At 39.9% G+C, this 27,163-nt stretch overlaps 1 protein-coding gene across 1 annotated transcript in view; it reads left to right on the top strand.

Annotated features, from left to right (window-relative positions):
- Positions 1-27,163, top strand: part of ROS1 (ROS proto-oncogene 1, receptor tyrosine kinase) — a 106,375-nt gene that overhangs the window by 62,060 nt on the left and 17,152 nt on the right. Inside the window, exons 32-42 of the mRNA XM_037065112.1 lie at positions 2,679-2,847; positions 3,523-3,640; positions 6,689-6,879; positions 8,549-8,632; positions 12,355-12,490; positions 15,520-15,682; positions 17,385-17,449; positions 18,377-18,506; positions 24,676-24,773; positions 24,988-25,191; positions 26,650-26,784. Of these exons, the coding sequence (XP_036921007.1) occupies positions 2,679-2,847; positions 3,523-3,640; positions 6,689-6,879; positions 8,549-8,632; positions 12,355-12,490; positions 15,520-15,682; positions 17,385-17,449; positions 18,377-18,506; positions 24,676-24,773; positions 24,988-25,191; positions 26,650-26,784 (1,493 nt within the window). The remainder of the gene's footprint in view (positions 1-2,678; positions 2,848-3,522; positions 3,641-6,688; positions 6,880-8,548; positions 8,633-12,354; positions 12,491-15,519; positions 15,683-17,384; positions 17,450-18,376; positions 18,507-24,675; positions 24,774-24,987; positions 25,192-26,649; positions 26,785-27,163) is intronic.

Below are 27,163 nucleotides of genomic sequence, written 5' to 3'. Positions count from 1 at the left end.
CACATGCCTGGGTTGCAGGCTGGTTCCCTGCAGGCCAACTCCCAGCACGGGATGCACAAAAGGCAACCATACATTGATGTTTCTCTCCCTCTCTCCTTCCCCTCTAAAGATAAATAAATAATCTAAAAAATCTTAAAAAAAGATATCCACTGAATTTTGAAATATCATTCATCTAATTAATTCACTGCTAGGGAAAGTCTACATTAATTTTGATATTGCTGCACTTATAACATATTATTACATTGTATAATTGCTACATTCATTTTCATCATTATATATGTGTGTGTCCTCACTAATAAAGATTGGCTAGGAATGTCTTGTTCAGTGGTAATGTAAAAACCATTCAGTATAGTCATGGCCTCATTTCCCTTTAAAAATGAAGTTGTTCCCAGGATGTTTTTAGATTTTACTATGTAAAATTTTTTTATGCTCTTGTACTTTCAGATAAAACTTATGAAAAATGTGAAACAACAGTGAATGTTGAGTTGATAAAACCAAAGGTCGTAGTTTAACAGGACTTTTGCCATTAAGCATGTTTATGGTGATGTGTTGCTTTTTTCAAAAAATGCTCATCTTATAAAATGCAGTTACACTGGAGAAATTGGAGGATCACTTTTTTTTTTTCCTTTGACGTTGATTTAAATAAGCTCAGTGCAGTTCAGTTTAAAGTCAAAAGAGGGATGTAAAGTTCATTTCCCAGGTCAAAGACATGAAATGGAGAAGGACCTTGGAGAGGAGGATCTCTAGCCTCTCATTTCACTGATGAGAAGTCAGAGACCCAGACAGGTGCCCACATGAGTCAGATATCACCAGCCAGGCAGAGGAGGACCCCAGGGGCTGATTCATTCCCACAGCGCTCCTCCTCGGGTGCTCTCCGTAGAAGGAATGTGCATCATTAAGTCACCCTAGTCTTCAAAGTTTGGAAAGAAGGACAGCAGACAGGGACTGCCTGTTTCAGTCCTCGTGACTTCCGTGCAATGTTTTTTGTTTCAAAACGTCCTGTATTCTTGCACTTGCTCAACACAAGTTTCAGAAAGACCACTTAGGAAATCATGAAGCTGAAATTGTCTGATACAGTAATTTCTCTATGTGTGACCCTCTCTATAGGTACAAATTGATGAGCACAGTAGAAGGCTATGTTCTGATATGGTTAATGAGTGATAGCTAATCATAACTTCTATCTCTTTTGAATCTACCTTATCATAACAGAACATCTGGGAATGAATTTATAGCTCTATACTGAAACTCTGAGGCAGGCCACAAGAATATATATTTTTGTTCTTATTTATTCGATTACCATTGTCCCAGTGTTTCCCCCTTTGCCCTTCTCCATCCAGCCCACCTCCTCCCTCCCACAGTCCACCCCCACACCATTGTCCACACCCATGGGTCATTCATACAGGTTCTTTGACTACTCCCTGCCCCTTCTTTCCACCATTCTCCCCAACCCCCTCTCCTCTGGCAGCTGTCAGTCTGTTCCCTTTTCCCATGTCTCTGGTTCTGTTTTGCTCATTAGTTTATTTTATTCATTAGATCCTATGGTATTTGTCTTTCATTGACTGTCTTATTTCACTTAGCATAATAGCTTCCAATTCCATCCATATTGTTGCAAAGGGTAATAATTTTTCTTCCTTTCTGCTGTATAGTATTCCATGGTGTAAAAGTGCCACAGTCTTTGATACAGTCATTTACTAATGGACACTTAGGCTGTTTCCAGCACTTGACTATTGTAAATTGAGCTGCTATGAACACTGACTGCATAGATTCTTTTGAATTGGAGTTTCAGGGTTCTGGGAATATATTGCTAGCAGTGGAATCACTGGGTCAAAAAGCAGTTCCATTTTTAATTTTTTGAGGAAATTTCATACTGTTTTTCATGGTGCTGTACCAGTCTGCATTCCCACCAGCAGAGCACTAGGGTTCCCTTTTCTCCACATCATTGTCAGCACTTGCTTGTTGATTTATTAATGATGGCCATTCTGACAGGTGTGAGGTGGTATCTCATTGTGGTTTTAATTTGCATCTTTCTGATGGTTAGTGATGTTGAGAATTTTTTCACATATCTCTGGGCCCTCTGTATGTCCTCCTTGAAAAAGTGTCTGTTCAGGTCCTTTGCCCATGTTTAAATTGGATTGTTTGTCTTTTTGGTGTTGAGTTGTATGAGTTCCTTGCATGTTTGGGAAGTGTTCTTACAGAAGGAGTTTGGGAAAGAAAAACTAAATGTTTTAATCTGTAACTCACTGTGGATTTCTTCATAGAATCAAAACACATAAAAATATTATTTTGAAATTAATAAATCTGTGGAATTGGAAGTATCATTGTTTTGATCCATCATTGTATTCTTAGCCATCCTGGTATGTATAATATAGACCTATACACTTAGAGAAAACAAGAAGTCAAGCTCTGTGTCTTCTCCAATGACACATAGCCAGAAGTACATGCCCCACCTTGGACTTACCCAAGAACTGTCATTCAAGTCAGTTGTAGCTTGCTGCAAAACATACAAGGGCTGTCAATGGTAGGGATGAAGTTTGGGGTCAAATATAAAGAAGTTCTTATTTTTCAATATAAAATAAATTTTATTTAAAATTTAATTGCTTGCCTTAGTGTGTGAATTTCTATGCTTAAGAAAATTTTCTTAAAGAAACAAAAATGTTAATTGAGTCTTCTCTTCCTAGTGGATGTACAACGAATTTTACCAAGTTAGAGCTTCATGCAGCCCAGGTCCTGCTTATGTCTGTACTATCATGGACCTGCAGCCCGATACCTTGTACAGCGTCCGTGCGGTGGTGGTTTACGGGACAGGAATAAACAGCACCTCACTTCCAGAAAAATTTAAGACAAAAGGTGAGTAACTACAGCGTGCAGAAAATCCTATATGTTTTCTCAATTCTTTTCTCAGCACTTATTTTACAAATCTTTGAAGTTGACATTTTTCTTAAGACTGTAAGTCATTATGTCTAAAACTTGAGTGAAGAAACTGGAAAGGGTTAGGAGTCCTTATACACAGTATGAGATAATACTCACCGACTCTTGCAAGATCCCAAACAGGGCAAAGTTATTTTGCCTTTCAGGATTCAGACTTCTTGTCTAGCCTTGCTGTTTTGCAGTAAGAACTAAATGAGAGTAATGTTACAATATTTATTTTCTGACTACTATACCCACATGCTAAAGATAAAATATCTAAAAATATACTCATCTTAAGTAGTATTCTAAAAAATATACCATAAGTCCAACTTGATCCTTACAAGAATCAAGGGAAAATGCTTCAAAACTTACAATATTTTCTTTGTGTATCACTTATTTCATATCTAGCTAAGACATTATTACTCCTATCAAGAATCCATCACTAATAAAAACTTCAAATACTCATTTAAAAATATGCACTCATGTGAGAATATTTCTAAACATTTCTTTAATATATTTGTCTTTCCTTTTAGCAAATATAGTCTGTAAAAATATGTTGTACAGAATATTTTATACTGCTAACATATCAGTTAGTATTTTCTTTTGTTTCCAAAGCTGGAGTCCCAAGTAAACCAGGCATTCCAAAATTATTAGAAGGCAGTAGGAATTCAGTACAGTGGGATAAATCTGATGATAATGGAAGCCGACTTATGTACTATATCCTTGAGATAAGGTATGTCTGTTAGCAAAAGTGCTTTGTAAACTGCAAGGAACTAAGTAGTTAATTGCAAGTCATTATTAGATCAAAACTAACAATATTTTAATGTGTATTTTATAAATAAACATGAAGGATATTTAGTTTAAGGACCTTGAATGTATAATAATGTTCTTTGTTCAGTTCCTAGCAGCCAGCCTTGGCTCTCCAGTTACAAGCAGATAACATCAGTCTTCTCAGAAATCTGTAACTGCTTGTCAAAACTTTATGAAAATAATTCCATCATTGGCACATATAACTTATATTTACTTCATATCTATTACATTCTAGAAGCTGAGCTATGTTTAATATTAGATGATGGGATGCACATAAATTTCTGAAGTTAATTTGTTTTAGCTAGATGAATAATGTCTAGTGAGAATCGTCAATGAGCTAGGTATTTTTCTGAATGTAAAGTCAGGTGTAGATCACACCAGACTCTCTATTTACTGGGAAGATTACTGTTTGCAGTGTGTTCCTAGGGACTGAAAATATGCCTTTGATGAACACGAATCAGCTGATGAACACACGCAATCGCAGGCCCTGCCAGTAGGAGGAGCTCTGTGAATCCTCACTGGCTCAGATGCGCTGATTTCAAGCCAGCATGAGGGGAGAATTCCAAATTCCACAGACACGCCTCTCACGAGACTATGAAACCATCTTTTAAGAAGCTCCAAGGACAAAAGTCACTTCCATAATTATAGTCCTGGCTACTTGAGCTTTAGATCTATTTTTGCTTCATCTTACTCTGGCATTCCCATAACCTTAAAAAATGTTTGCTGCTCATGCCAGAGGATTACGTTAGCCATATTTCTAACTGGAACCTTCTTGAAATTTCTGTTACTGCTTTTCATACAGAGTGAATTACGTTCTGACCTGCAGTACTGCCTTGGTGGTCTGTGACGGTAATCAGGTCTCTCCATCGTCTTGCAGGATTCCTTTCCTGTGTCCTCTTCAGTAACACTTCAAGCACACTGTTTCATAATACTTCACATTTCCTTACTCCAAGTTTCTACTCTCAGGACAGGACTCTGGGATAACAGATGAATTGCTGTACCTTCAGCATCTCAATGTAACTTTGTCAGCCAGGACACTCTAGTATACCCTGTGGATTGTTCACAATCCCATGGCAATAACAGTGCTAAGGGCATGAACCTGGGAGCAAACAGACCATATTTCTTAGGGCTGCCTCAACAAAGTACCACCAACTGGCTTAAAACAACAGACACTTCTCTCTTACAGTTCTGGAAACTAGAGGTCTATAATCAAGGTGTCGGCATGACCATCCCTCTGAAGGTTCTAGGGTAGAACCCTTCCCTGCCTCTTCTCACCTTCTGGTGATTGCCACCGGTCCTTGGCTTGTAGATGCATCGCCGGTCCCTGGCTTGGTCATCACATGGTGTTCTTGTGTGTGTCTGTACCCATATCTCCATCTTCTTAAGAGGGCATCACATCAGTCATTATGTTTGAGCCTATTGTAATCCAATATGATGTCCTTAACTTGATGACATCTGAAAAGATTTTCTAAACAAGGTCGTAGTTTCAGAGTCTGGGCTGGCATGAATTTGGGGGGCTGCTATTTAACCTAGTACACAGAGCATGTTTAACTCTTTGATTTATTCCACTTTAAACTTAAATTTTCTCATCTGTAAAGTGGGATGATAATATCTACCTCTATAGGCTGTTATGAAGGCAGTGAAGTGGAATGACATAGGGAAAACACCAGTATGGTGTGTTTTAAGTACAAGGTGTTCAACCAATGTCAGAATTCCTTCTCTTTCTCAATGGCCAATAGTGGTGAAGACACTTTATAAATTTTTTCAGGGTCTCTTTCTTTTGGATCAGAGGTGTTTGGGTTAACCAATAAAATTACCTGTGAGGCTCAACATAATGTACAAAGTTATTGTGTCATAAAGCTTCACTCAGGATGCTTCCCAGGGCATTCAGCTCCTTGTAACGAAGTCTGCTGCTCTGACCCTCGCCTCGTTCTTGCCCATCCCCAGACCCTCACAGGCTCAGCCTTTGCTATCAGTGTTGCCCTTTTGGGACGGCTGCTCAGTTAGTAGGAGCAGAGCTGGCTTCTATTACACATCTCCACACTTATTGTGGGTTGCACTGCTGTGTTCTGAAAAGTTTTCAACTTCTTATTGTCAGAGAAAACATAACTGGAAGACCTTCTGTCTGTGACTTTGTTAAAAGCCATTCCAGTTACGTCTTTTTAAATCCAGCTCTTGTGCTCTTTCCATGCTGCACGTGAAAAATAATGTGGGTTGATTTTCAGGTGAGTATAGGCCAATACAAAACTTGGAATCTCAGACATAATAATTTTGGTGGCTGAGCTCTTATACCTTCCTCATCAATTTTATATTTTGTACTTTATTTTATCTGGATATGGTATTTGAAAACTACAGATAGAGAGACTAAGTATTAAGAAACATAAAAAGTTTCCAGTTAGCCCTGGCCAGTGTGGCTCACTTGGCTGGAGTGTCATCAGCCCATAAACAGAAAGGTCATGGGTTCCATTCCCAGTCAGAGCACATGCCTGTGTTGCGGGTTTGGTCCCAATTAGGGCGTGTGGAAGGGATGGCCAATCAGTGATTTTCACATCCATGTTTTTCTCCCTCTCTCTCTCTCCCTCCCTTCTCCTCGCTCTAAAAATTAATAACCATATTCTCAGGCAAGGTTAAAAAAATCCCAGTTAAACCTTAGGAAATAATTGTTTAATGTGTTTGGAATTCTGAAGAAAGTGTACACATTCTCATGATAGGAAAAGGCACTTTGGCTTTCTCTTATTTATTATTTTCCTGAGGAGCTGACTTGGTTGGCTCCATTCATTGCTGGCATGACTTTACAAGACTATGCTGTGTTCTGTGGCCAAGCCATGTGAGAGGAATGAGATCAAGGGTAAAGTGTGCACTTGGACATGCTCTGGAGTTCTGTCATTAAAATGATCTATAAGCATCTAGAATAACACATATGTTGTCTTGTATATTTTCTCTGTTCAGGGTTTTGCTCTTTCTTTTGCAGAAAGGGCTCTTCAGATGACTCACTGAACCAGGATTTCACGTGGAAGATGGCATTTAATGGATCCTGCAGTAGCATTTGTACTTGGAAGTCCAAAAACCTGAAAGGAGCCTTTCAGTTCAGAGTGGTAGCTGCGAACAATCTGGGATTTGGTGAATATAGTGGAATCAGTGAGAGTATTTTCTTAGCTGGAGGTATATTACCTTGTCTGTCCACATACTAACTTACACAAAGGTTCAGAGGCAAAGACAGCACGTTCTTAAGATTAGCAGTAAATTGGGTGACTATGACTTCTCATCCAAAGTAGTGAAGTGTTCATTTCATTTGATGTGCTCTTCTTGAAACATCCAGATCATCATCATTTTTATCCCAATAATAATCAGCTACTGCTTGGTGCCTACCTCAGCCGGTCCTAGACTTCCAAGGTTGTCCAGAATCTGGCCCTAATCCAGCCTTATTGCCCCTTTTCCAGTACTCTCATCTTCTATACTGCAGGCCTAAAACTGTGCTTTGTCTCTTTCCCGATACTTACATTTTCCACTATGTATCCATTTGTTCATGATATACCATCTTTCTCATCACATTGGCTAGAAATCTCAGTACCCTGTTTTATTTTCCCTCTCTCTACTCAGTCACTAAGTTCTGTTGCTTTACCACCTTGATTTCTGTCTGATGAGGTCCCATCTTCCTATTTCCACTCTGGCTTTCCAAACTGAAGCAATTGAGTTTGGGCTGTGCTCTTGGCTTTGTCACGTGCTGACAGTTAGTCTAGCCGAAGCACAGCTGGATCACATAACCTGCCTCTGAAGTGCCCGAGGTGGCTCTCCATTCACTGCCTTCAGGAACATGTGCAAACTTGTGTGTGGCATTTAGGGCTGTCTATGACTGTCCTGCATTTGTGGTTTATCTTTCTCAGTATCTATCCCTATTTGGTAGTCCATATCAGATTGGTAAAAAGCTTTAAGACACTATGTTTTCAGCTTTTGTTTTCATCAGCCTGGAATGCAGGACCCTGGAACCTACTATTTACCCCATTACCTGGTATTTCCTTTTCACTACTTTATGTCCATTGAAATTTTTCTCATCCTTCAAGGCCTAACTTAAATGAACCCATCATAATGTTTAACTGATAATCCTTAGACAAATAAATAATTGCATTTTATATACACACAGCCCAATATTCTATATACAATTTGCATTATTCTCTTTTTAAAAAATATAGTTAATTATCTAGATAAGAGTTCAGACAACTTTTTCTGAAAATAACCAAATAGTAAATATTTTCGGCTTTGCAGGCTGCATCTGATCTCTGTAGCATATTTTTCTTCTTCTTTCCTTTTCTTTTTTTAATAACACTTTTAAAATCATTCTTAGCTCATGGGCAGTAAGGAATCAGGCTGTGGGCAGATGTAGCCCACAGGCCGTAGTTTGCCAAGCTCAGGCCCATCTCTTGTACTCAACTGAGACTACATACAAGAAGATAGCATGATTTCGTGTTTACACTTTTCAGTTTAATAACCATGGGATGAAGTGTGTATGAAGGTGTTATGGAGGAATAATAATCCCGACTATATATTTGAAGTCTGATACATTACAAGGATTATAAATGTTTTCACAGTCACTTAAAATAAAACACCTTGCTGGGTACCTCCCTACCATGTATTGGTAAACTGGCTCTCTGGAAAAAATGTAAAAACATTGATTTTTATTCCCAATGGTGTAAATACTTTCACCATAAATATGATTTCAAGCTACATGGTTTAACTGCCTCCTAAAATGTCATAGGATCTAGTTCTCATATATCAGGCAGATCACCTGGACTATCCCTGCGAATTAATTTCTTTTTCTCATTTATCTCATTAGATGATTTTTGGATGCCAGAAACAAGCTTTATACTTACTGTTATAATTGGAATATTTTTAGTTGTTATAATCCCATTGGCCTTTGGTAAGTAAAATTATTTTTCATAAGTAATCGCCCTGGGTGGTGTAGCTGAGTGGATTGAGCGTGGGCCTGTGAACCTGATGATCGCGGTTCGATTCCCAGTCAGGGCACAGGCCTGGGTTGCAGGCCAGTTCCCAGCAGGGGACTCACGAGAAGCAACCATACATTGATATTTCTCTCCTTCTCTCCTTCCTTTCCCCTCTAGAAATAAATAAATAAAATCTTTTAAAATTATTTTCAATAAGTAATTATTTACTTGATTATGCTAATTAATTTATCCCTTAGTTTATTTAGTCTTTTACATGAAATAAACTCATAAATTTACAATGTTATCTTTGGCTATACCTTCATAAGCATTATGTTTTGTGGATTGTTTTTTAGATATAGGAGTAAGTATGTTATGAATAATATATCTATATTTACACTTCATGGTATACTTTAGATAAAACTACTGGCAAAAATACCAACTTGAACTTTCTTTAAAATAGTATTTGTTTCTGGTTGACTATGTAACAAGTGTTATGTGGCTCATAGTTTGAAATAAATTACAAAACGGCTCTGGGTATATGTTTATTTTAAAAAGGGTAGGATTAGTGCAAGACCAGAGGAAATCCCTGGTCGGGATAGTCCGGGTCTCCGGGCAGACAGCCTGGTTTGGAAAGGGCGGGGCCTCTTTTGCAGAAGAGCCATTTCAGGCTTGTAGGATCCACTCTTACTTTCAGATGCCTGGTTTGCTTATTTCAAATCCCTGCTCATTTATAAATGATCAGGAAAGCAAAAGAATTAGCTTAGGTTGGTAGAAAACTGGCTATTTCCCACCATTCATTTTATATTGATATCGCCCTAAGAGAGTATAAAAACTACTCTCTTATCAGGATAAGAGAGTAGTTTTTCTTATAAAGATCTAGTTTAATGATGAGAAAATACAGTGAAAACTCCAAAAGGGTTGGTCAAATATTGGGCCTACAAGGTTATTACAGTGACCATACTTCCTGGTTCATTCCTGTTATTGCAGCATAAACATTAGCAGCTCTTTCTTTCGGCCCCTAAAATGCCTTGGTTTGGATTATAAGGTATATGGTCACCCTATCACTATTAATATTACGAGTCCCTGCCATGCTGAAACATTACAAGAAAGGCATGATGTTTACTAGAAAAGAATACTGAAGTACATATTCAGAAAATTGTGGCTTATTTTTTTCATAAATAAAAAAAGTTAGAAGAGAACATTTAAGGAAAAGTTACAAACATAAACTTGAAATCTCCAGGATAAAGAAAGCCAATATTTCACTAAGTGTTCTAAATCTTTATTTTTCTCCAAACCGATTGAAATTGTAAGCTATTGGAGGGCATGTTAAAACTTGAACTGAGATTTCTTTTCAGCGATCCCACACATATAATTTATGGAACTCTGTCTGCTAACTTGGAAAGCTAAAAATTTCAGCTGACCCTGCCAGGATATTAACCTGCGGTTCCAGGGAGTCTAAGTATTGCACAGCTGATGTTTGTGTCACTAAGCCAGCCCCTCCAGAGTTACGCCTATGACTGCAGTATATTTGGCAGTTGGCATATAGGCTTGACTGCTTGTCTGCTTCCCTACGGGGAAGGAATAGTACATGAAGGATCTTCTGTCTGACCTTTGCTTGCCTACTTGTACATCACCATTGTTTAAATGCATGACCCTAGTGGATAAACATGAGATAATTTCAGACAACCTATTGTGCTTTCAAGACATCCCCTGGAGATCTGACTTTCTCAAGACTTAAAGGTCTTTATTCTATTTGGGACTCACAGATTTTTCAGTAGAGATAAGCTAATCTGGTTATTTAGGAACAGGGCATGTGGTTGAACAAGTGGGGGTGAGTAAGTGCAGGAGAAAAGATGGAGTTATTAAATGAAAAGTAGCAATTGTTTTCAAATTTGTATTGTGCTGAAGGCTCTCGTCGGTCATACTTATAAATATAAAATTAAAGCAAGGGTTTAAAAATAAGCATTGCCAGTCTTTGCTCTGGTGAGCAGTCACATCTTGTGTGCAACATTAGCCATATACTGGGAGCAGAGGGCAAGATAAAGCAGGGACACACCAGCCTCGGGAGCTTGCCATTTAATGAGGGAGGTAAGACCTACCTGTGTGGAAAAGATAAAGAGTGANTGGAGTTATTAAATGAAAAGTAGCAATTGTTTTCAAATTTGTATTGTGCTGAAGGCTCTCGTCGGTCATACTTATAAATATAAAATTAAAGCAAGGGTTTAAAAATAAGCATCGACAGTCTTTGCTCTGGTGAGCAGTCACATCTTGTGTGCAACATTAGCCATATACTGGGAGCAGAGGGCAAGATAAAGCAGGGACACACCAGCCTTGGGAGCTTGCCATTTAATGAGGGAGGTAAGACCTACCTGTGTGGAAAAGATAAAGAGTGATATATGTGTTAAACAACAATAAAAGGCAATGGATGATACGTAAAATCCACTAGACAGTGACATAGAAGTGCTGAGAGCCACTGTTAGTCTTGTAAGTTCAGAGATGAGAGATCAGTAGAAGTTGCAAAAGTCATGAAAGATTCACTGAAGGTGGGGGACGTTAACCTGGGACTTTAAAAAGGAAGAGGGGTAATGAGAGCATTTGGGCTTTGAAAGATTGCAGTAGTCAAAGTGCTTAAGATCTATCCCTGTGTGGTGCCTCAGATGGAATTTCACTCGAATAAAACTCTAGCCTGTTAAATACAGAAGCTACTGTGGAATAAAGTTCAAATTTTCATGATCAGCTAACAAAGTGTCCTTGCTGTTTCAGCTTCTGAGCCAATATTCTAAGATAGATAGGTGATCTCAATGACATATCTGTATTTTAATCTTTATCATTTATTTTTTATGATTATAAAAATATTTGCTTGTTGTATGAAGAAGGCAGCACAAATCACCCCTGGTTTTGCAACTAGGGAGGCCCACTGCTAACACTCGGTGTGTATTTGAGTGAGTGTATATGGAACAACAATGGGTGTATCCTCTGCGTTGTTGTACTCTGCAGTTAAACAAAGCATGCTGTTATAGCCATTAATTATACTGAAAGCACTCCTTAGCTCTCCCGAGGAGTATAACCTGGCCATATCTGGACTCAGAAATGAATTTATTTCCCTAATAATTATTCTGCAAGTGTGTTTAGGTTTGACTATGGTTTATGGGTGGTTTTGAAAAAGAAGTTCTGATGTTAAGATATTTCAACTTGTTTATAATAGTAATAAGAAATATGTTAAATATTATTATGATACAAGATGAAAAGTGAGGTAGTATAAGCTATGTGTTTTTCTGTGACTTCGTACCTTGATTTAATCAGTTTAAAAAAAATTTTAAATCCTCCCTTGAAGGCATCTTATTGATTTTAGAGAAAGGGGAAAGGGAGGAGAGGAACAGCAATGAAAGAGGGACCTCAACCAGTTGCCTCCCCATGCTCCCTGACTAGGGACTGCGCCCGCAACCTAGGGATGTGCCTTGACCAGGAATTGAACCCGAGACCTTTAGGTTTATGGACCAACACTCCAACCAACTGAGCCACACTAGCAAAGGCTAAGGAGGTGTTTTTTTTAATATGGGTGTCTTTTTCAATCAAATTTGGTTATTTTACCAGTGGTGTTCTTATAGATAAGTGCTTAAAGTATACTGTTAACGTGTCCTAAAGGGAAAAAGAAACAATGCTTTATTCTGTAAATTATGTCTGTTTTTGTTTATAGTCTGGCACAGAAGACTAAAGAATCACAAACCTCCCAAGGAAGGGCTGACAGTCCTCATAGACGGAGACAAGGGGTCGGCTGAGCTGCGAGGCCTGGCTGCTGCGGTAGGACTGGCTAATGGCTGCTGTGCGATACGGTGGGTAATGGGGGCCGTCACCCTGGGGCACCTGGGTGGAGAGCAGGCAGGGCTGCTCTGCTTCACGCCCACTCTGCTGGTGCAGCTATTAACAACACAGTACCCTCAAATGTGACCTGGGATGGATGGCAAATGGCATGGTTACGCTATCCTAAGGAAAATACGCAAAAATCAGTTGTTTTCTAGTGTTTTATAATGTTTTATTACATAGTTCAAAAATAAATGAAACAAGGAGATAAATACTGCATTGAAGAGAGTAGATGGTAACTTGATTGGTTCAGCAGGCGGCATGTGGAAGAGAGGAATTTCCAGAATGATGTGGGTGTGCTATGAATGCAATCTAATTCTAGTTTCAAACGTTGTATGTTGGCTGGCCTCACAAACTCTTTAAGATAGGACTTCCGCCAAGATGGAGGCGTAGGTGGAAACACTGTGCCTTCTCCCACAACCAAGTTTGAATACAACAAAGGTTTGGAGAACAAAGACGCAGCCAAAGAACAGAAAAATTGAATTATACGGAAGTCTGACAACAACGTTCAACTGGGAAGGTAAGACGGGTGGAGCCAGCAGCAGAGCAGGGTCGGGCAGGAAAGATCCCCCGACCCAGGTGCACAGGCAGCCTGGAACCAGTCAGGGTGTAGGGCAGACTGACCGCCATCACACATTCGCGCACAGTGAGACGGACCGTGCAGGCCCCAGCGGGTGAACCCAGTGGTGGAGGGCTGATGGCGGTGGCGCACTTGCGTGCAGTGGGACGAAATGCCCGGGCCCTGGTGATGGTGGCAGCTGCACCACCTGTGGCGGCGGCGGCAGCAGTGGGAGGCGGCAGACAAGACTGCCATTGCTCCTCTTTGACCCCGCCCCCACGTACAGCATCACAACCCAGTGACTGAGTTGCCCTGCTCTAGTGAACACCTAGGGCTCTGATCCTGATATGTAACAGGCACGAACAGCCCAAAAGATGGCGCAAGAAGAACTCAAAGCCCCAGAGCCCATAACTCTAAGCAACCAAGAGATTGCCAGCCTCTCAGATGCACAGTTCAAAACACTGGTCATCAGGATGCTCACAGAACTGGTTGATTATAGTCACAAATTAGAGGAACACGTGAAGGCTAAACTAATTGAAATGAAGGGAAATGCACAGGAAACCAATAGTGATGGAAAGGAAACGGGGACTCAAATCAATGGAATGGTACAGAAGGAAGAACGAAACATCCAACCAGACAAGAATGAAGAAATGAGAATTCAAAAAAATGAGGAGAGGCTTAGGAACCTCCAGGACATCTTTAAGCATTACAACATCTGGATTATAGGGGTACCAGAAGGGGGAAAGAAACAGCCACGAGTGGAAAACTTATTTGAACAAATAATAAAGGAGAACTTCCCCAGTCTGGCAAAGGAAATAGACTTCCAGAAAATCCAGGAAGCTCAGAGAGTCCCAAAGAAGTTGGACCCAAGAAGGAACACACCAAGGCACATCATAATTACATTAGCCAAGATGAAAATGAAGGAGAGAATCCTAGAAGCAGCAAGAGATAAGGGGACAGTCACCTACAAAGGAGTACCCATCAGACTGTCAGCGGATTTCTCAAAAGAGACCTTACAGGCAAGAAGGGGCTGGAAAGAAGTATTCCAAGTCATGAAATCCAAAGACCTACAGCCAAGATTGCTTTATCCAGCAAAACTTTCATTTAGAATGGAAGGACAGATAAAGTGCTTCTCAGATAAGGTCAAGTTCAAGGAGTTCATCATCACCAAGCCCTTATTATATGAAATGCTAAAGGGACTTATATAAGAAAAAGAAGATGAAAAATATGAACAGTGAAAGGACAGCAAACTCACAGTTATTAACAACCACACCTAAAACAAAAGCAAACCAAGAGGACAGCTAGATCAGGAGTGGAACCATAGAAATGAAGAACACATGGAGGGTTAGCAACAGGGGAGTGGGAGGAGGAGAAGGGGGGAGAAGGCACAGAAAATAGCATAGACAGTAGGTAGAAAATAGATAGGGGGGAGGGCAAGAATAGTAGGGGAAATATAGAATCTAAAGAACTTGAGACACGTGGTTATAAACTAAGGGGGGGAGAATGGTGGGGGAGGGAGTGTGCAGGTGGAAGGGAATGAAGGGGGGAATAGAACAACTGTAATGGTATAATCAATAAAATATATTTTAAAAAATAAATAAATGTAAAAAAACCAAAGTCTTTAAGATAGATGAGTTTTGAACTTATGTTGTCATTATAATTAAAGAAAATATTTAAATGTCTTTTTATACAAGACACTGTATTATATGACCCATACACAAGGGGGTTATATAGTCATAGGCCTTAAAATTTGTAATTAAATACATAAAAATGAACGATTTGGAGTAGACACAGAGGTGATCTAAATTAGTCACTCAGAGGTAACTTTCCTTGAGAAAAATATTCAGCACATCCAATATTCAAGATTCTCTTTGAAAAACTCAAAACATTTTAAGTGCAGATACATTTCCCCCTTGTAGTATTCCAAGTGAGAAGCTTGGCTTTCTAAAAGTTAACCTGATGGAAACAAAGTTGATTTTTGTGGTCATGGTAAATTTTGTTTTATATAGGAGACCAGGTGTGTGAAATTGTTGAAGTAAATGTTTTTTAGCTCATAAATCCAGATGTAGTTATTACTAATGTACAATAGCTATATATACAAATTGGTAACCTAAAGAAATTAATAATTGGTAACTGTAACAAAACAAACTATGGCAAAAGAAAAGACTTGAAGCAATACTCACAAGGGCATATTTCTATCAAAATGAAGGTGCTTACAAGCAAAGCGACATGGTCTGTCTGGATTTCAGAATAAGGAAGGAATATTCTGGATGGTGGAATAGGAAAGGAACAAGAACACAAAATTCCACATCACTGTCTCACACAGAATGCACTGCAGTGTTGTAAAGCCACGAGATTTCTTCCTCATACTCTCTTGGGCACTAACAACACCCACTTTCAAACTGTATATTTTGGGAGATCGAAAATATTATTATTTTCTAGTACTCTTCCGACGCAAGAGGAGATTGAAAGTCTTCCTGCTTTCCCCCGGGAAAAACTAACTCTGCATCTCTTGCTGGGAAGCGGGGCCTTTGGAGAAGTGTATGAAGGGGTGGCAGTAGACATCTCAGGAGCTGGAAGTGGAGAAACCAAAGTAGCAGTGAAGGTAATGTGGTTCTTTTGACCCCATGGCATGTTATGGCTGCACATTTACGTGGATTCACATGGATGCAACTACAATGAAAGATGAGTAATATTAATTGAAAAGAGAACTGGTGGAACACAGGAGCCTATTCACGGCTACAGGAATCACATTTGTCTTCCCCTTCCTCCACGGACTCTGAAATTGATAGTATCCTGGATGGTTTCTGATTGGTTGATACCCAGCAGTTTTTCCCTGCGAATACACTATGGAGAAGTGGGCGTGTTAAGCACGTTCTCAAGGTCCTAAGTAGCAGGGCAGATTGTGAATATTTTAGGCTTGTGGTCATCTTACAGTAGTTGCAACTATGCCACAGTCAGTTTGAAAACCCATGAGGGTGATTATCTTCCATTTAAACTTTATTTGAAAACTGAAGTTTGAATATTGCATAATTTATATGTGTAATAAAATAACGCAATTTTTTTACTTCTTTCAACCATTTAAGAATGTAACATGTCAATTATACTTCATAAAGCTAGAAAAAAAATAAAATATAATATGAATGTTGCCACTATTTTCAGATTGCCAGCTATACAAAAACAGGCAGGGGGGTAGGGTTGGTCCACAGGCTCTACTTGGCTGACCTGTGCCCCACATTATTCATCATGTATGTTCAATGTGGTTTTAAGGAAGCAGGGGATATGTTCCCATATTTTTGTGAAACTCTCTTTTGATTGGGAGATGATGAATCTTTTATGTAATTGAATAATACACAGCTTGTTAGGGATTTGTTCCTCTGAGGGTGAGCTACCAGAAAAGCTAGCAAGATTCTCTCAACTGGTTTAAGTGAATGTTTATTTTTCTGACATAACCAGAGGGCTGCCTCCTTTAGTGCAGTGCCAGTATGCGAGAAAGTCTCTTGACTTTGTACATGTCTCATGGTCCCAAGAGAGTTGCTGGAAAATCAGGCATTGAATTTTCACTCAGCTAGAACACTCATTGACCAGAAGTGAGCCACATTTGCAAGGGAGGCGGGGGAACTGCAGAACGTGATTTTCATAATTATCTCAGATCAATTGCCTGGGATTGGCCCCTCGCCTCTGAGAAACAAATTATGATATTGTTAACAAAGAAGGTAGGGGAACAGATATTGAGTAGAAAATTTTGAAAATTAAGAAATTAACTCTCGCTAGTGTGGCTCAGTTGATCATAGCATCATCATGTTACATCAAAAGGTCATGGATTCAATTCCCCATCGGGGCACATGCCTGAATTTTAGATTTGGTCCCTGGATGGGGCACAATGGAGAATCAACTGATCAATGTTTCTTTTTCACATTGATGCTTCTTTCCCTCTCTTTCTCCCTCCCTTCCCCTCTCTCTAAAATTCAGTAAGCATATCCTCGAATGAGGGCAAAAAAGAAAAACAGAAAGAAAAAAATGGAAATTAGCTTAAATGCCAAATTTGGTCTTTTTGAAAAAAATTCTACATGTCGGAGAGACTTTGTATAAATATTACTATATCTTTTATCAGATTTTTCTACTTAAATACTTTCAATAATAGAAGCTATCTTTTGAATAGTTTACACAGCAATACACATTCATTATCCATTATCTATTTTGAGCTCTCGTGGTGGATATTACAATACAAAGCAAAGACAATCTCCACTAACCCACTGAGCTCACAGAAAGGTTGTCTAGACTGATCCTATTTTTATTTTGCACAGACTTTGAAGAAGGGCTCCACCGACCAGGAGAAGATTGAGTTCCTGAAGGAGGCACATCTGATGAGGTATCAGGGCAGCTCTGAAATAATGTTCCCTCAGTATGGGTGGGAAGCTTTTGCAACTGGTTGGTAGACTTTTAACATCCAAAAATCACCTGACGTAATAAATCATGCCCCAAATGAGCATGGCTGAAGTTTAAACGGAAGCATGTCTGTAATGACAAGTATTCTACAGAAGCCAGTCTCCCAAGACTGGGCACAGGCTGTCCTCAGGAAGAAGGTCTTCCTTCCTTTTACCTTCAATAAAAAGTGTGCTTCGCAAGTGACTTCTGAAGCTGTTCAGCTTTCAGCTTGCGTATGGTCTTCTCAGTGCACGATAAGGGTTGAAGTAGACTGAGTAAAAGAGAGTTCTCTCGAGTGCAATGATGCCAATGAAAATGTCCCTTGTCTTGATAAACTTGTCTTCGATGTTAGAATTAGTTGTTGGGCATAAAAACTGCTCAAAGACATCTTAACAGGAAAAGCTGAGGCAGTGGTCCCAAACTGTGGGTTCTAGTTATTAGGCTGGTGTTTACTTGTTTTTGATATCTTAAGAAAACACTTGGAGTCCATCCGAATTATTACTCTAAAGAAGAGAGAATAATATTTCATACTTGGGATGATCAAAACATAATGCTTTCAACTATCTTTTGAAGAAGGAAATTAGTTAAAATTACTTTAGTTTCCAAGACAAAAATACTTTAATATAAACATGATTTGTTCTAAAACTCACCCTATCCTATCCATATGCCTGGCCACTAGAGGTTGCCGTGTTACCTCTGCAAGGCAAGAACACAGAACAGCCCTTGGAAAAGGAGGCCTTTATTTATCAGAGAAAAAAAGCAGGGCTTTGAATGGATACTACAGATAAGCGATTGCTCTAGTCCATAAAGGCACTCGGCTACGACTTCTTTTTCTGTCACATCATCCCGCCTGTCTCTTTCTACCACTTAGCAAGTTTAATCATCCCAACATCCTGAAGCAGCTTGGAGTTTGTCTGCTGAGTGAGCCCCAGTACATTATCCTGGAACTGATGGAAGGAGGAGACCTCCTCACCTATTTACGTAAAGCCCGGATGACAAAGGTGGGAAATAAGGGTCACAGTATTGGTTTGTAATGTATATGCCCCATGATGTCCTATTAGTTTTCTTTAAATTCAATAGCTGCAGTTTTGGCCAATGGGAGAACCTTAGAATACTTCCTTGGAAAGACATATCCTTCATGTTGGATAAGGACGATTAGCACCTTGAACTAATTCCTGGCATTTTCTGGTTATTTCAGCCTGTTTGCTATATTTTACAGGAAAATGGGTTCCTCATTGCCAGAATCATGGTTTCTGGAGAACAGAGATTGTGTGAAATCCAAAAAGGCACATCTTTCTCTGTACTTTATGTCCGTCTCTCCCAAACTGGTATTTCCCACCCTTATGTCTTTACTAGACTTACATGTCCCCACCCAGCTGACATATCTGTTTGAATTTTAATAGGCAACTTAAACTAATTTGGGGAAAACCAAAATTCTTCATTTCATACATTCTCCTCCATGCCGTCCATCCAACTTTTTGCTTTCTCTTTCCCCACAACCACGCTGAAAGGTCCTGTGGGCTCTCCAGCTCTGTCCGCAGGACGCAGCCTGGATCCAGCCGGTTCTCTCTCCAGTGCCCAGAGCAGTGCCAGGCATAGTGGGGACCCCGAAGAAGAGACAGTGACGGCACTTAGGGGTCCCCTACATTAAAACTTAGATGAGGAACACATGAGACAAAACGGGAAACTAAAATGTAAATCTATAGATTAAAAAAATTTGATTTTCATTTGTATCAAAGTAAACATTATATAGCTAACAAATTTAGAGACAGAACAAAGTTTATAGATTTTAAAAATCAGGAGTTTTTCACTATCTCATCCCATGTTCTATCTTAACCCCCTTCCCAGGCAGCTACATGTTTCTCTTGTACTTACCTCCAGCTCCTAAACATTCTGCTAGCGCTGCTCACTGATGATTGACCTTGAGGGAAATTGTGGACGGCCTGCTGTGAAGGATGAGGATGTAACCCTCTCAGACGTCCTCCGTGTAGTGGCCCACACCCACCCACTCTGCACGCGTTGTTTCCTCCAACCCCCGACGGTGTCGCAATTTTCAGATAAATCAGTATTGCAGGTTTACATTACTGGGACCACCTAAGTATCATTTGCAGCTGAGTTACTCAGTGCTGTTTGTGTATTTTCCTTAAGCTCATTTAATAAATGTGTCTTCTTTTCCATTAGCTTTGTTTTCTATATACCTAAAGAATTGCAATACTTTCCTTGATATGGTAAAATATATCAGATAATCCAGCATGTAACACATTTTTTTCTTGGGCACTTCTCTCCTGGGCTCATATGGGGGCTTGTCCTCCACTACCTACACAGCTATTATCCTAGAGGTTTCCTTCAGGTTCACCCCGGTAACATCTACATCAGGCCTTCATTCTCTGTGTTCCATGACTTCTCTACTGTTTTAGAAAGAGAAAGCATGCACAGGAGGCTAAAATTGCCTTCTTTTTTTTCTTTCTGAGGAAATGTCCTTTATTCTTCTCTCACTGGATTCATGACTTGCTCAATTCTAGGTTGAAAACCACTTGTTCTCAAAAATAAATCCACGACATCTTTGTTTTCTTACTTCTACAATTGCCTTTAAGAAGTCTTTTGTCATTCTGGTTCTCAGACTTATGATCTGTGACCTGCATTTTGTCCTTCCTCTTTGGAAAATTTTAGGAGCTTCTTGTTATCTGTGGTACTTTTTACAGACCTCGGTACTCAGCCTGGAAAAATCAGCCCTTTCAATTCCAGGATTTTTTTCATTGTATTTCTTTGATAAGAAATACCTTTGTTTCCTTTATCTCCTTATTCTAGAAATCCTCTTAGTTGAATAATGGACAGCTTTGTTATATTATTATTCTTTATTAGCTGCTCTCTCTTCCTTCCTCTTTGTCCTTTTGCTCCCGATTCTGGTAGATTTCCTAAACTATTTAATAGAGTTTAAAATTTTAATTTTACAGACTCATTCTTATACAGGGTCTGACACAAATAATGACCCTTTTTATTACAAAATATTTTATTACAAAAGTGTAAGCATGTAATTCTGTAACATAGCAATACCACACTCAAGCACACCATATGACATCTAAGATGAAATATTCAAATTAAAACTATAAATTATTAGACTCATGTTATTACCCTACCAACCACACTCAAGCAAGCCTTACTTCTGCTGGGCCTTGTATTTTGACCATATCCTAAGATAATTATCTGGGGTTTTCCCATACATGCAAAATCTTCTCTTATTTTTCCTAGGATGCTAATTATAGTTTTTTTAATAGTTACTTTGCCTCCTGCATTGTCCTGGTTTCCTCCTTTCTTCTTTGGATCTGTTTGTAATGTGAGCTTTTCTCAAGTGTCTGGCAAAGTGTGGCTGGCCTTCATATTTAATAGTGGGGCCTTCATAGTTAATAGCAGATTGGAACCGATGTGTCTGTAGCAGCTTCATTTGGACTGTCAGGTGGGACCCAGCTGTTCTCTTCAGGGTCCCCTGATAACACGACCTGAATGCCTTCCCGGGCATATGCCTGTCTTCACCGGAGGAGAATTGGCAGGTCTAGTTTCCAGGAATAAAGCTTGAGCCTCTGTTCAGGGAGTCAGGACGGAGACAGAGGCCAGAGGTCTCAAGGCTCACTATGAGGATGCTTATTTAATTTCCTTCTCCATTTTCAACAGAGCACTTTGGGATGTTTGATGGTTTTGAACTTGGTGTTGTTGTGGTTCACTGTGTGTGTATGTGTATGTGTTTTCTGCAGAGGAAAGCCTCCAGCTACAGTGAGGACATCTAGGATCTAGTTCTCCTTTAATACAAACTTTCAAACATTCCTCTTGCCTTGAGTCCTGCCCTCACCCCAGCATTCAGGGGTACTCACTACCTCCAATTCCAGGGTCTTTAGAGGGTTCTACAGCGAAGAACAGCTTAGTTCTGTCTTCTTCTGTAGGTATCAGTTTTCAGCTTCTTCTGCCTCTACTAAATTTCCACTCCACCTGCTTTTCCTGTTCTACCATGTCTTGTTATTCTATGTCTAGTCTCCTGATCTAATTGTCCTTGAGAGTTTATAAAAATTTCCCTTTGACTGTCATTTTAGTAAGGTTTGGGCAGAGTGGAAGTAAAAGTGCATCAGTCTTCCATCTTTAGCAAGAAAGTTTATCTGTAGATTTTTAAGGGTTTTTTTTTTTTTGAAGAGAGAAGATGAAGCTGGACTAGAAGAAAATGTGGGTCCACTTTTTCCAAATTCTTCTTATACACCCAGAGTCCTAATGGCTGTGATAATTGGTCCTCAAATATATTCAGTTCTTCCACTGCCTTCCATGTCAGCTGCCCAGGACAGCTTCCAGGCTTTGTCCCCCTTGCTTCAGTCACAGGGGACAGGATGCTGTTAAGAGGTTGGTGCCAGAATGAAGGTCTAAGGTCCTCAGTGCAACACCATGGGCTCTAAGCCCCCATCATGCTGAGCGCATTTGGCTAGCCCTCCGCCCACAGAGAGTAAGTGCTCTGAGGCACATTCCAGAAGAACTACCACAAGCATCCTTTTCCCTGGGCTGAAACTGATGGTCTACCAGGGGTGTCCAACCCATGGCCTGCAGGCCTCATGTGGCCCAGGGTAGCGATGAATGTGCCTAACACATGATTGTAAATTTACTTAAAATGTTATGAGATTTATTTGTGATTTTGTATCACAATGTATTTGATGTGTGGCCTAACTCTTCTTCTTTCAGTGTGGCCCAGAGATGCCAAAAGCTTGGACACCCCAAATAGTCCTTCATTTATAAAATGGAATATTACATCAAAAACTTTCTCAGGCTAATTTTAGCTTTGATATTCTAAGACTGTGTTAAGACAAAAAAAGTAAAAACTAGCAAACAAAACCATGCTATTGAAATAATACAAACCCATATCCAAAACAATTCAATTAATCAAATCTCTGCTGGGTGTTTAGTGTACAACTCTGAAGAATATTGCTCTTCACAGAACGTGCCACATGGTAGGAAGGAACATCACATGTAAATAACCCATTTAAGGCAGAAAGGGGAAGGACCCAGTAGAGTGGAGTAGAGAATACACTGCTGAAGTGCAGGGAGAGATGATTTCCAACTGAGGGGTCCTGGAAAGACTTTGTGGAGAAGAAGTAAGCAAGGTGGGAGACAGAAAGTTCTCTGAAACTACAGCTGCATGAGTTTTGAAAGGCTTTGACCAAGGAATAGATCTGGAAGGAAGTTCAGTGTTCCAGAGGATTTAGCAAGAAATGATAGTTGGTAGCGCAAGATGGCATCTGGAGTCAAGGAAACCCAACAAGGGCTGATGAGATATCCCGACAAGCTGTCACTGATCTCTCAGAAGCAAGTGATATTTAGAAATCCAGGCAGGCGGGCAGCATTCTGAAAATCTGTCAGCAGAGTGCAGGGTGCTGGCCATCAGTCTAAAGTTCAGGAGCAGGATTCTCTGCAAAGACAATCTTTATAAGTAGGGTAGGTTTTGCCAAGAGCAGAGCAGAGCTCCATTTACAGGGGTTACTCAGATGCCCACAGGCCACGACGGGCATCTAATGGACCTGAATAGGACTTCAGGGGACTGATTCTTGGAAGTAAGTTCCACCCTGGTTATCAGACCTAAGTGTGGTTGAATGGGACCATGGCAATATGAAGTCCCAGAATATCAGGATTCTTCCCACTTTGGGAATAAGACACAAGGTCACTGGGGATGCCGAGGAAGCAGTAGTTAAGTACACCTGTCTATGGGAAATTTTGAGATTTCAAGGCTGGGAACCATTATAGATGCTCAGTGAAGAATGTGAATGGAAATTAGGGCTGAGGAAGGCATCCCAGGCAATAGTGCTAGCAGGAATGTAGAAGAGAGGTTGAGAATGGAAGAGAAAGTATAAAAACTGTAGTGTCACCCTGGCTGGTATGGCTCAGTGAATTGAGCACCAGCCAGAAGGTCATGGATTCAGTTCCCCGTCAAGTCACATGCCTAGGTTGTGAGTCAGGTCCCCATTTGGGAGCAAACAGGAGGCAACCATTGATATTTCTCTCCCTGTCTTTCATCCTCCCTTCTCCTCTCTCTGAAAATAAATAAATAGAAATATTTAAAAAAAACAAAAAAACCCTGTGGCATTCTAGTGGGACCACAGCACAGATTGTGAGAGGAGAAACTAGGGAAGTGGATGGACATACAGAGAGGCTGGTGCAGCTGGGGGCTGCCATGGACGCTGTGTTCAGGAGTCTGTCATGAAGCCTACAGGCAGTGGGTCCCAGCGGAGTGAGCTAATGAAAGCATAGGCTGCTGGGGACATGGCTGGTTTGGGATGAGCCCTTGTTTGGGATGAGTCAGACTGGGATGATAAAGGCCTGAACCAGGGTAATTTCAGGGATGCCAAGGGGCAGAGAGTATGCATATGCAGTGTCCGAGCAGAACTTTGAGTTTTTTCCATGTGCTACTAATAAGCACTTGAGCTAGCTTTATTATTATTATTTTTAATGTAGCAATCACTGTAGCCAGTTCAGGCTCAGTCACTCAGTTCTTGGTTTCTCAGTTTCTATGTTGGCTCTCTTAGATAAGAACAATCTGTGACCTTGAAATAGAGTCTGTGTTGCTAACAATTTATATGGGGCTCATATGAGGAAAAATCCCATTGTCATGACTGACATTATAATGTGACCAATAATTAATGGGCCAATAATTAAACTGGTGAGTGCTGGTTAAACTATCATTATTAACACTATGAGAGCAGCTACTATTTATTAAGTGCTTTTTATACACCAGCCAGATTATATATGTTATCCCAAATCCTATGAAATCAGGTCTATTGTTCCCATTATACCCATGAGGAAGTTGCTGAGTGAATAAGGCAAAATAGGCATGTTCGCACAGCAAGTAAGTAGCAAAACTATATTTCAAACCTTGGTGTGTCAGAACTAGTACTCTGCTTCCAGCCAAGGTCCTATTATTGCCTCTGCTTACTAAAGGTAGCCTTATTTATCTTTTTTGGGGGAGAAAACATATAAATTTAGTTCTTTGCCTCTTTGAATCCTTGGAACCATAACTAAACATTTCTTTAAAACATCATGTGCATGTGTACACATGCACATAAATGTAGCCATGTATGCATGGATGTCAATATGTGCATTTTGTGCAAACTGAATGACTGCCTGTAATCTCCCTTTCATTTCTTACAGCTTCACGGTCCTTTACTCACTTTGGCTGACCTTGTAGACCTGTGTGTAGATATTTCAAAAGGCTGTGTCTACCTGGAGCAGCTGCACTTCATTCACAGGTACAGCAATATTCTGGATACAAGGTTCCTATGGATATTGGCACAATAGCCATCTGCAGTTTGGGTAAACCAAGAAAGTAAGTATTTTTATTCCTTCAAAATAGCAGTGAGTCTTAAAAAGTCTGCCTTCCCTACAGATCTGCTAGTATCACTTGTCTGATCTCTGGATCTTTATTATTGTTATTATTATTATTAAATACAGCTTCTGCCGTAGGGATCTGGCAGCTCGGAATTGCCTTGTCTCTGTGAAGGACTATAGCAGTCCATCACGGGTAGTGAAGATTGGGGACTTTGGACTCGCGAGGGACATCTATAAAAATGATTACTATAGGAAGAGAGGAGAGGGCCTGCTCCCTGTTCGGTGGATGGCTCCAGAAAGCCTGATGGATGGAATCTTCACTACACAGTCGGATGTATGGTGAGCCGAAGGACACAGAAAAATGTGGGCAGAGGCATCTAACATTAGAGCCCAAAGGGATCTTAAAAGGTGTTGTAGCCCTGGTCAGGTGGCTCAGCGGGCTGGAGCATGGTCCTGTACAGCAAAGGGTTGTGGGTTCGATCTCCACAGATTTAGATTGCAGGTTTGATTTCTGGTTGGGGTGAGTATGGGAGGCAACCAAGTTTTCTCTCGTATTGATGTTTCTCTCCCTGCCACACACTTCCTCTCTCAGATCAATAAACATATCTTTGGGTGAGGGTTTTCTTAAATTTATTATTATTATTATTATTATTATTTTATTTTTTTAGAAAGGGCCCTGGCTGGTATGGCTCAGTGGATTGGGCACCAAGCCTGCAAACCAAAGGGTCCCAGGTTCAATTCCCAATCCAGGGCACATGCTTGAGATTCCCAATTCAGGTCAGGTCCCCATTAACGGGTGGGTGAGAGGCCACCACACATTGATATTTTTCTCCCTCTGTTTCTCCCTCCCTTCCCTTCTCTAAAGATAAATAAATAAAATTAAAAAAAAATAAATTTAAAAAGTCTTCTAATCTTTTTTTTATGTGAGAAAACAGAAGACCAGAGAAGCTGTAATTTGCCTTAAGCTAAAGTGAAAGCTGGTGTCCAAGGCGGGACAGTTCCTAGGTCTCATCCCCCCTCCAACCAGTGCTGACCCTTCATCTTACCAGTGCGTGTGCAGTAGCTACATTTCCTTCAGATATTGTACTACTCCCCCAAAGTGCAGAGACTTTGACTAATAGGAATTGGAACCTATGAATGAACGTGTGAGTGTGTGTCTGAATGCCTGTTATTTAGAGACGTTTGGTCATTAAAATAAACTTTCAATCACAGATCTCAAAAACATTAGGACTTTGAGGAGACTGGAAAATCTCTTCGGCATTTGAATAGGACCCTTTATTTCTGCTGTTACCTCAAACTTTTGATGACAGCTGCTCAAAACGTAGGGATTTATTCCAAAACTTCTAGGCACAGCCCTAGGCACAATTGGAAATGAGGAAAAGTTGGCCTTCAAGGAGGCCCATTTTTATTCATGCCTTCCCTCTTCCTGTTTACTAGCACTCCAACCCTCAAACAGAAAGAAGCTGAAATGCTTTTTCACTCACCAGAAGTATGTCTGCGTAATGGAGGTTTGCAGTCCAGGTTCAGCCAGAAAAGAGGAGCAAAGTGTGTGTGTGTGCACATGTGTGTCCCCACTGAGCCTTCCTATCACCTTTGAAGTGTTCCTGGTAGGCAGTTGCTTGTTCTACTTTTTCTTGTGATGATCTTGCTTTTAAGTCTTCCATTTGCCTTTTGTGGAACCAATCATTCCAATCACAAAGTACAGGCTTATAGCTGCAGGAATATTACATTGGAGGAACTACAGTAAACATGAGGTTTGTGATGTGTACAATTAAAACAAACTCTCTAATATCCTAGGTCTTTTGGAATTCTGATTTGGGAGATTTTAACTCTTGGCCATCAGCCTTATCCAGCCCACTCTAACCTTGATGTTTTAAACTATGTGCAAACAGGAGGGAGACTGGAGCCGCCTAGAAATTGTCCTGATGATCTGTAAGTTATAATTATGTTAATATAAGTACCCCAAAACAAAACCATGTGCACATGCAATCCTATGACTCATTGGTATGATATTTTAAAGTAAAAACTGGTATTTATATATTGTATATCCTGCATAAAATATGAATTGTTACAATTCACTAAATATATAATGTTATATATCTATGTGTGTATATATACATATACATATACATATATACATATATACATATATACACACACACACACACACACACACACCATCAAAATTTGGAAGAGTAGAATATATTCATACTCCTGGTTAGGTGAATTTTAATAAATAAATAAAAGTTCTTGTCTGTGTGGGTATGTATACTATTTTACTTTGGAAGAAGATTTGGCTAATATCTTAATC

This window comes from Sturnira hondurensis, unplaced genomic scaffold (genome assembly GCF_014824575.4).
Source record: "Sturnira hondurensis isolate 20B ecotype Veracruz unplaced genomic scaffold, ASM1482457v3 Scaffold0015596, whole genome shotgun sequence".
Classification (NCBI taxonomy): domain Eukaryota; kingdom Metazoa; phylum Chordata; class Mammalia; order Chiroptera; family Phyllostomidae; genus Sturnira; species Sturnira hondurensis.
This window is presented reverse-complemented; position numbering and strand designations above follow the sequence as displayed.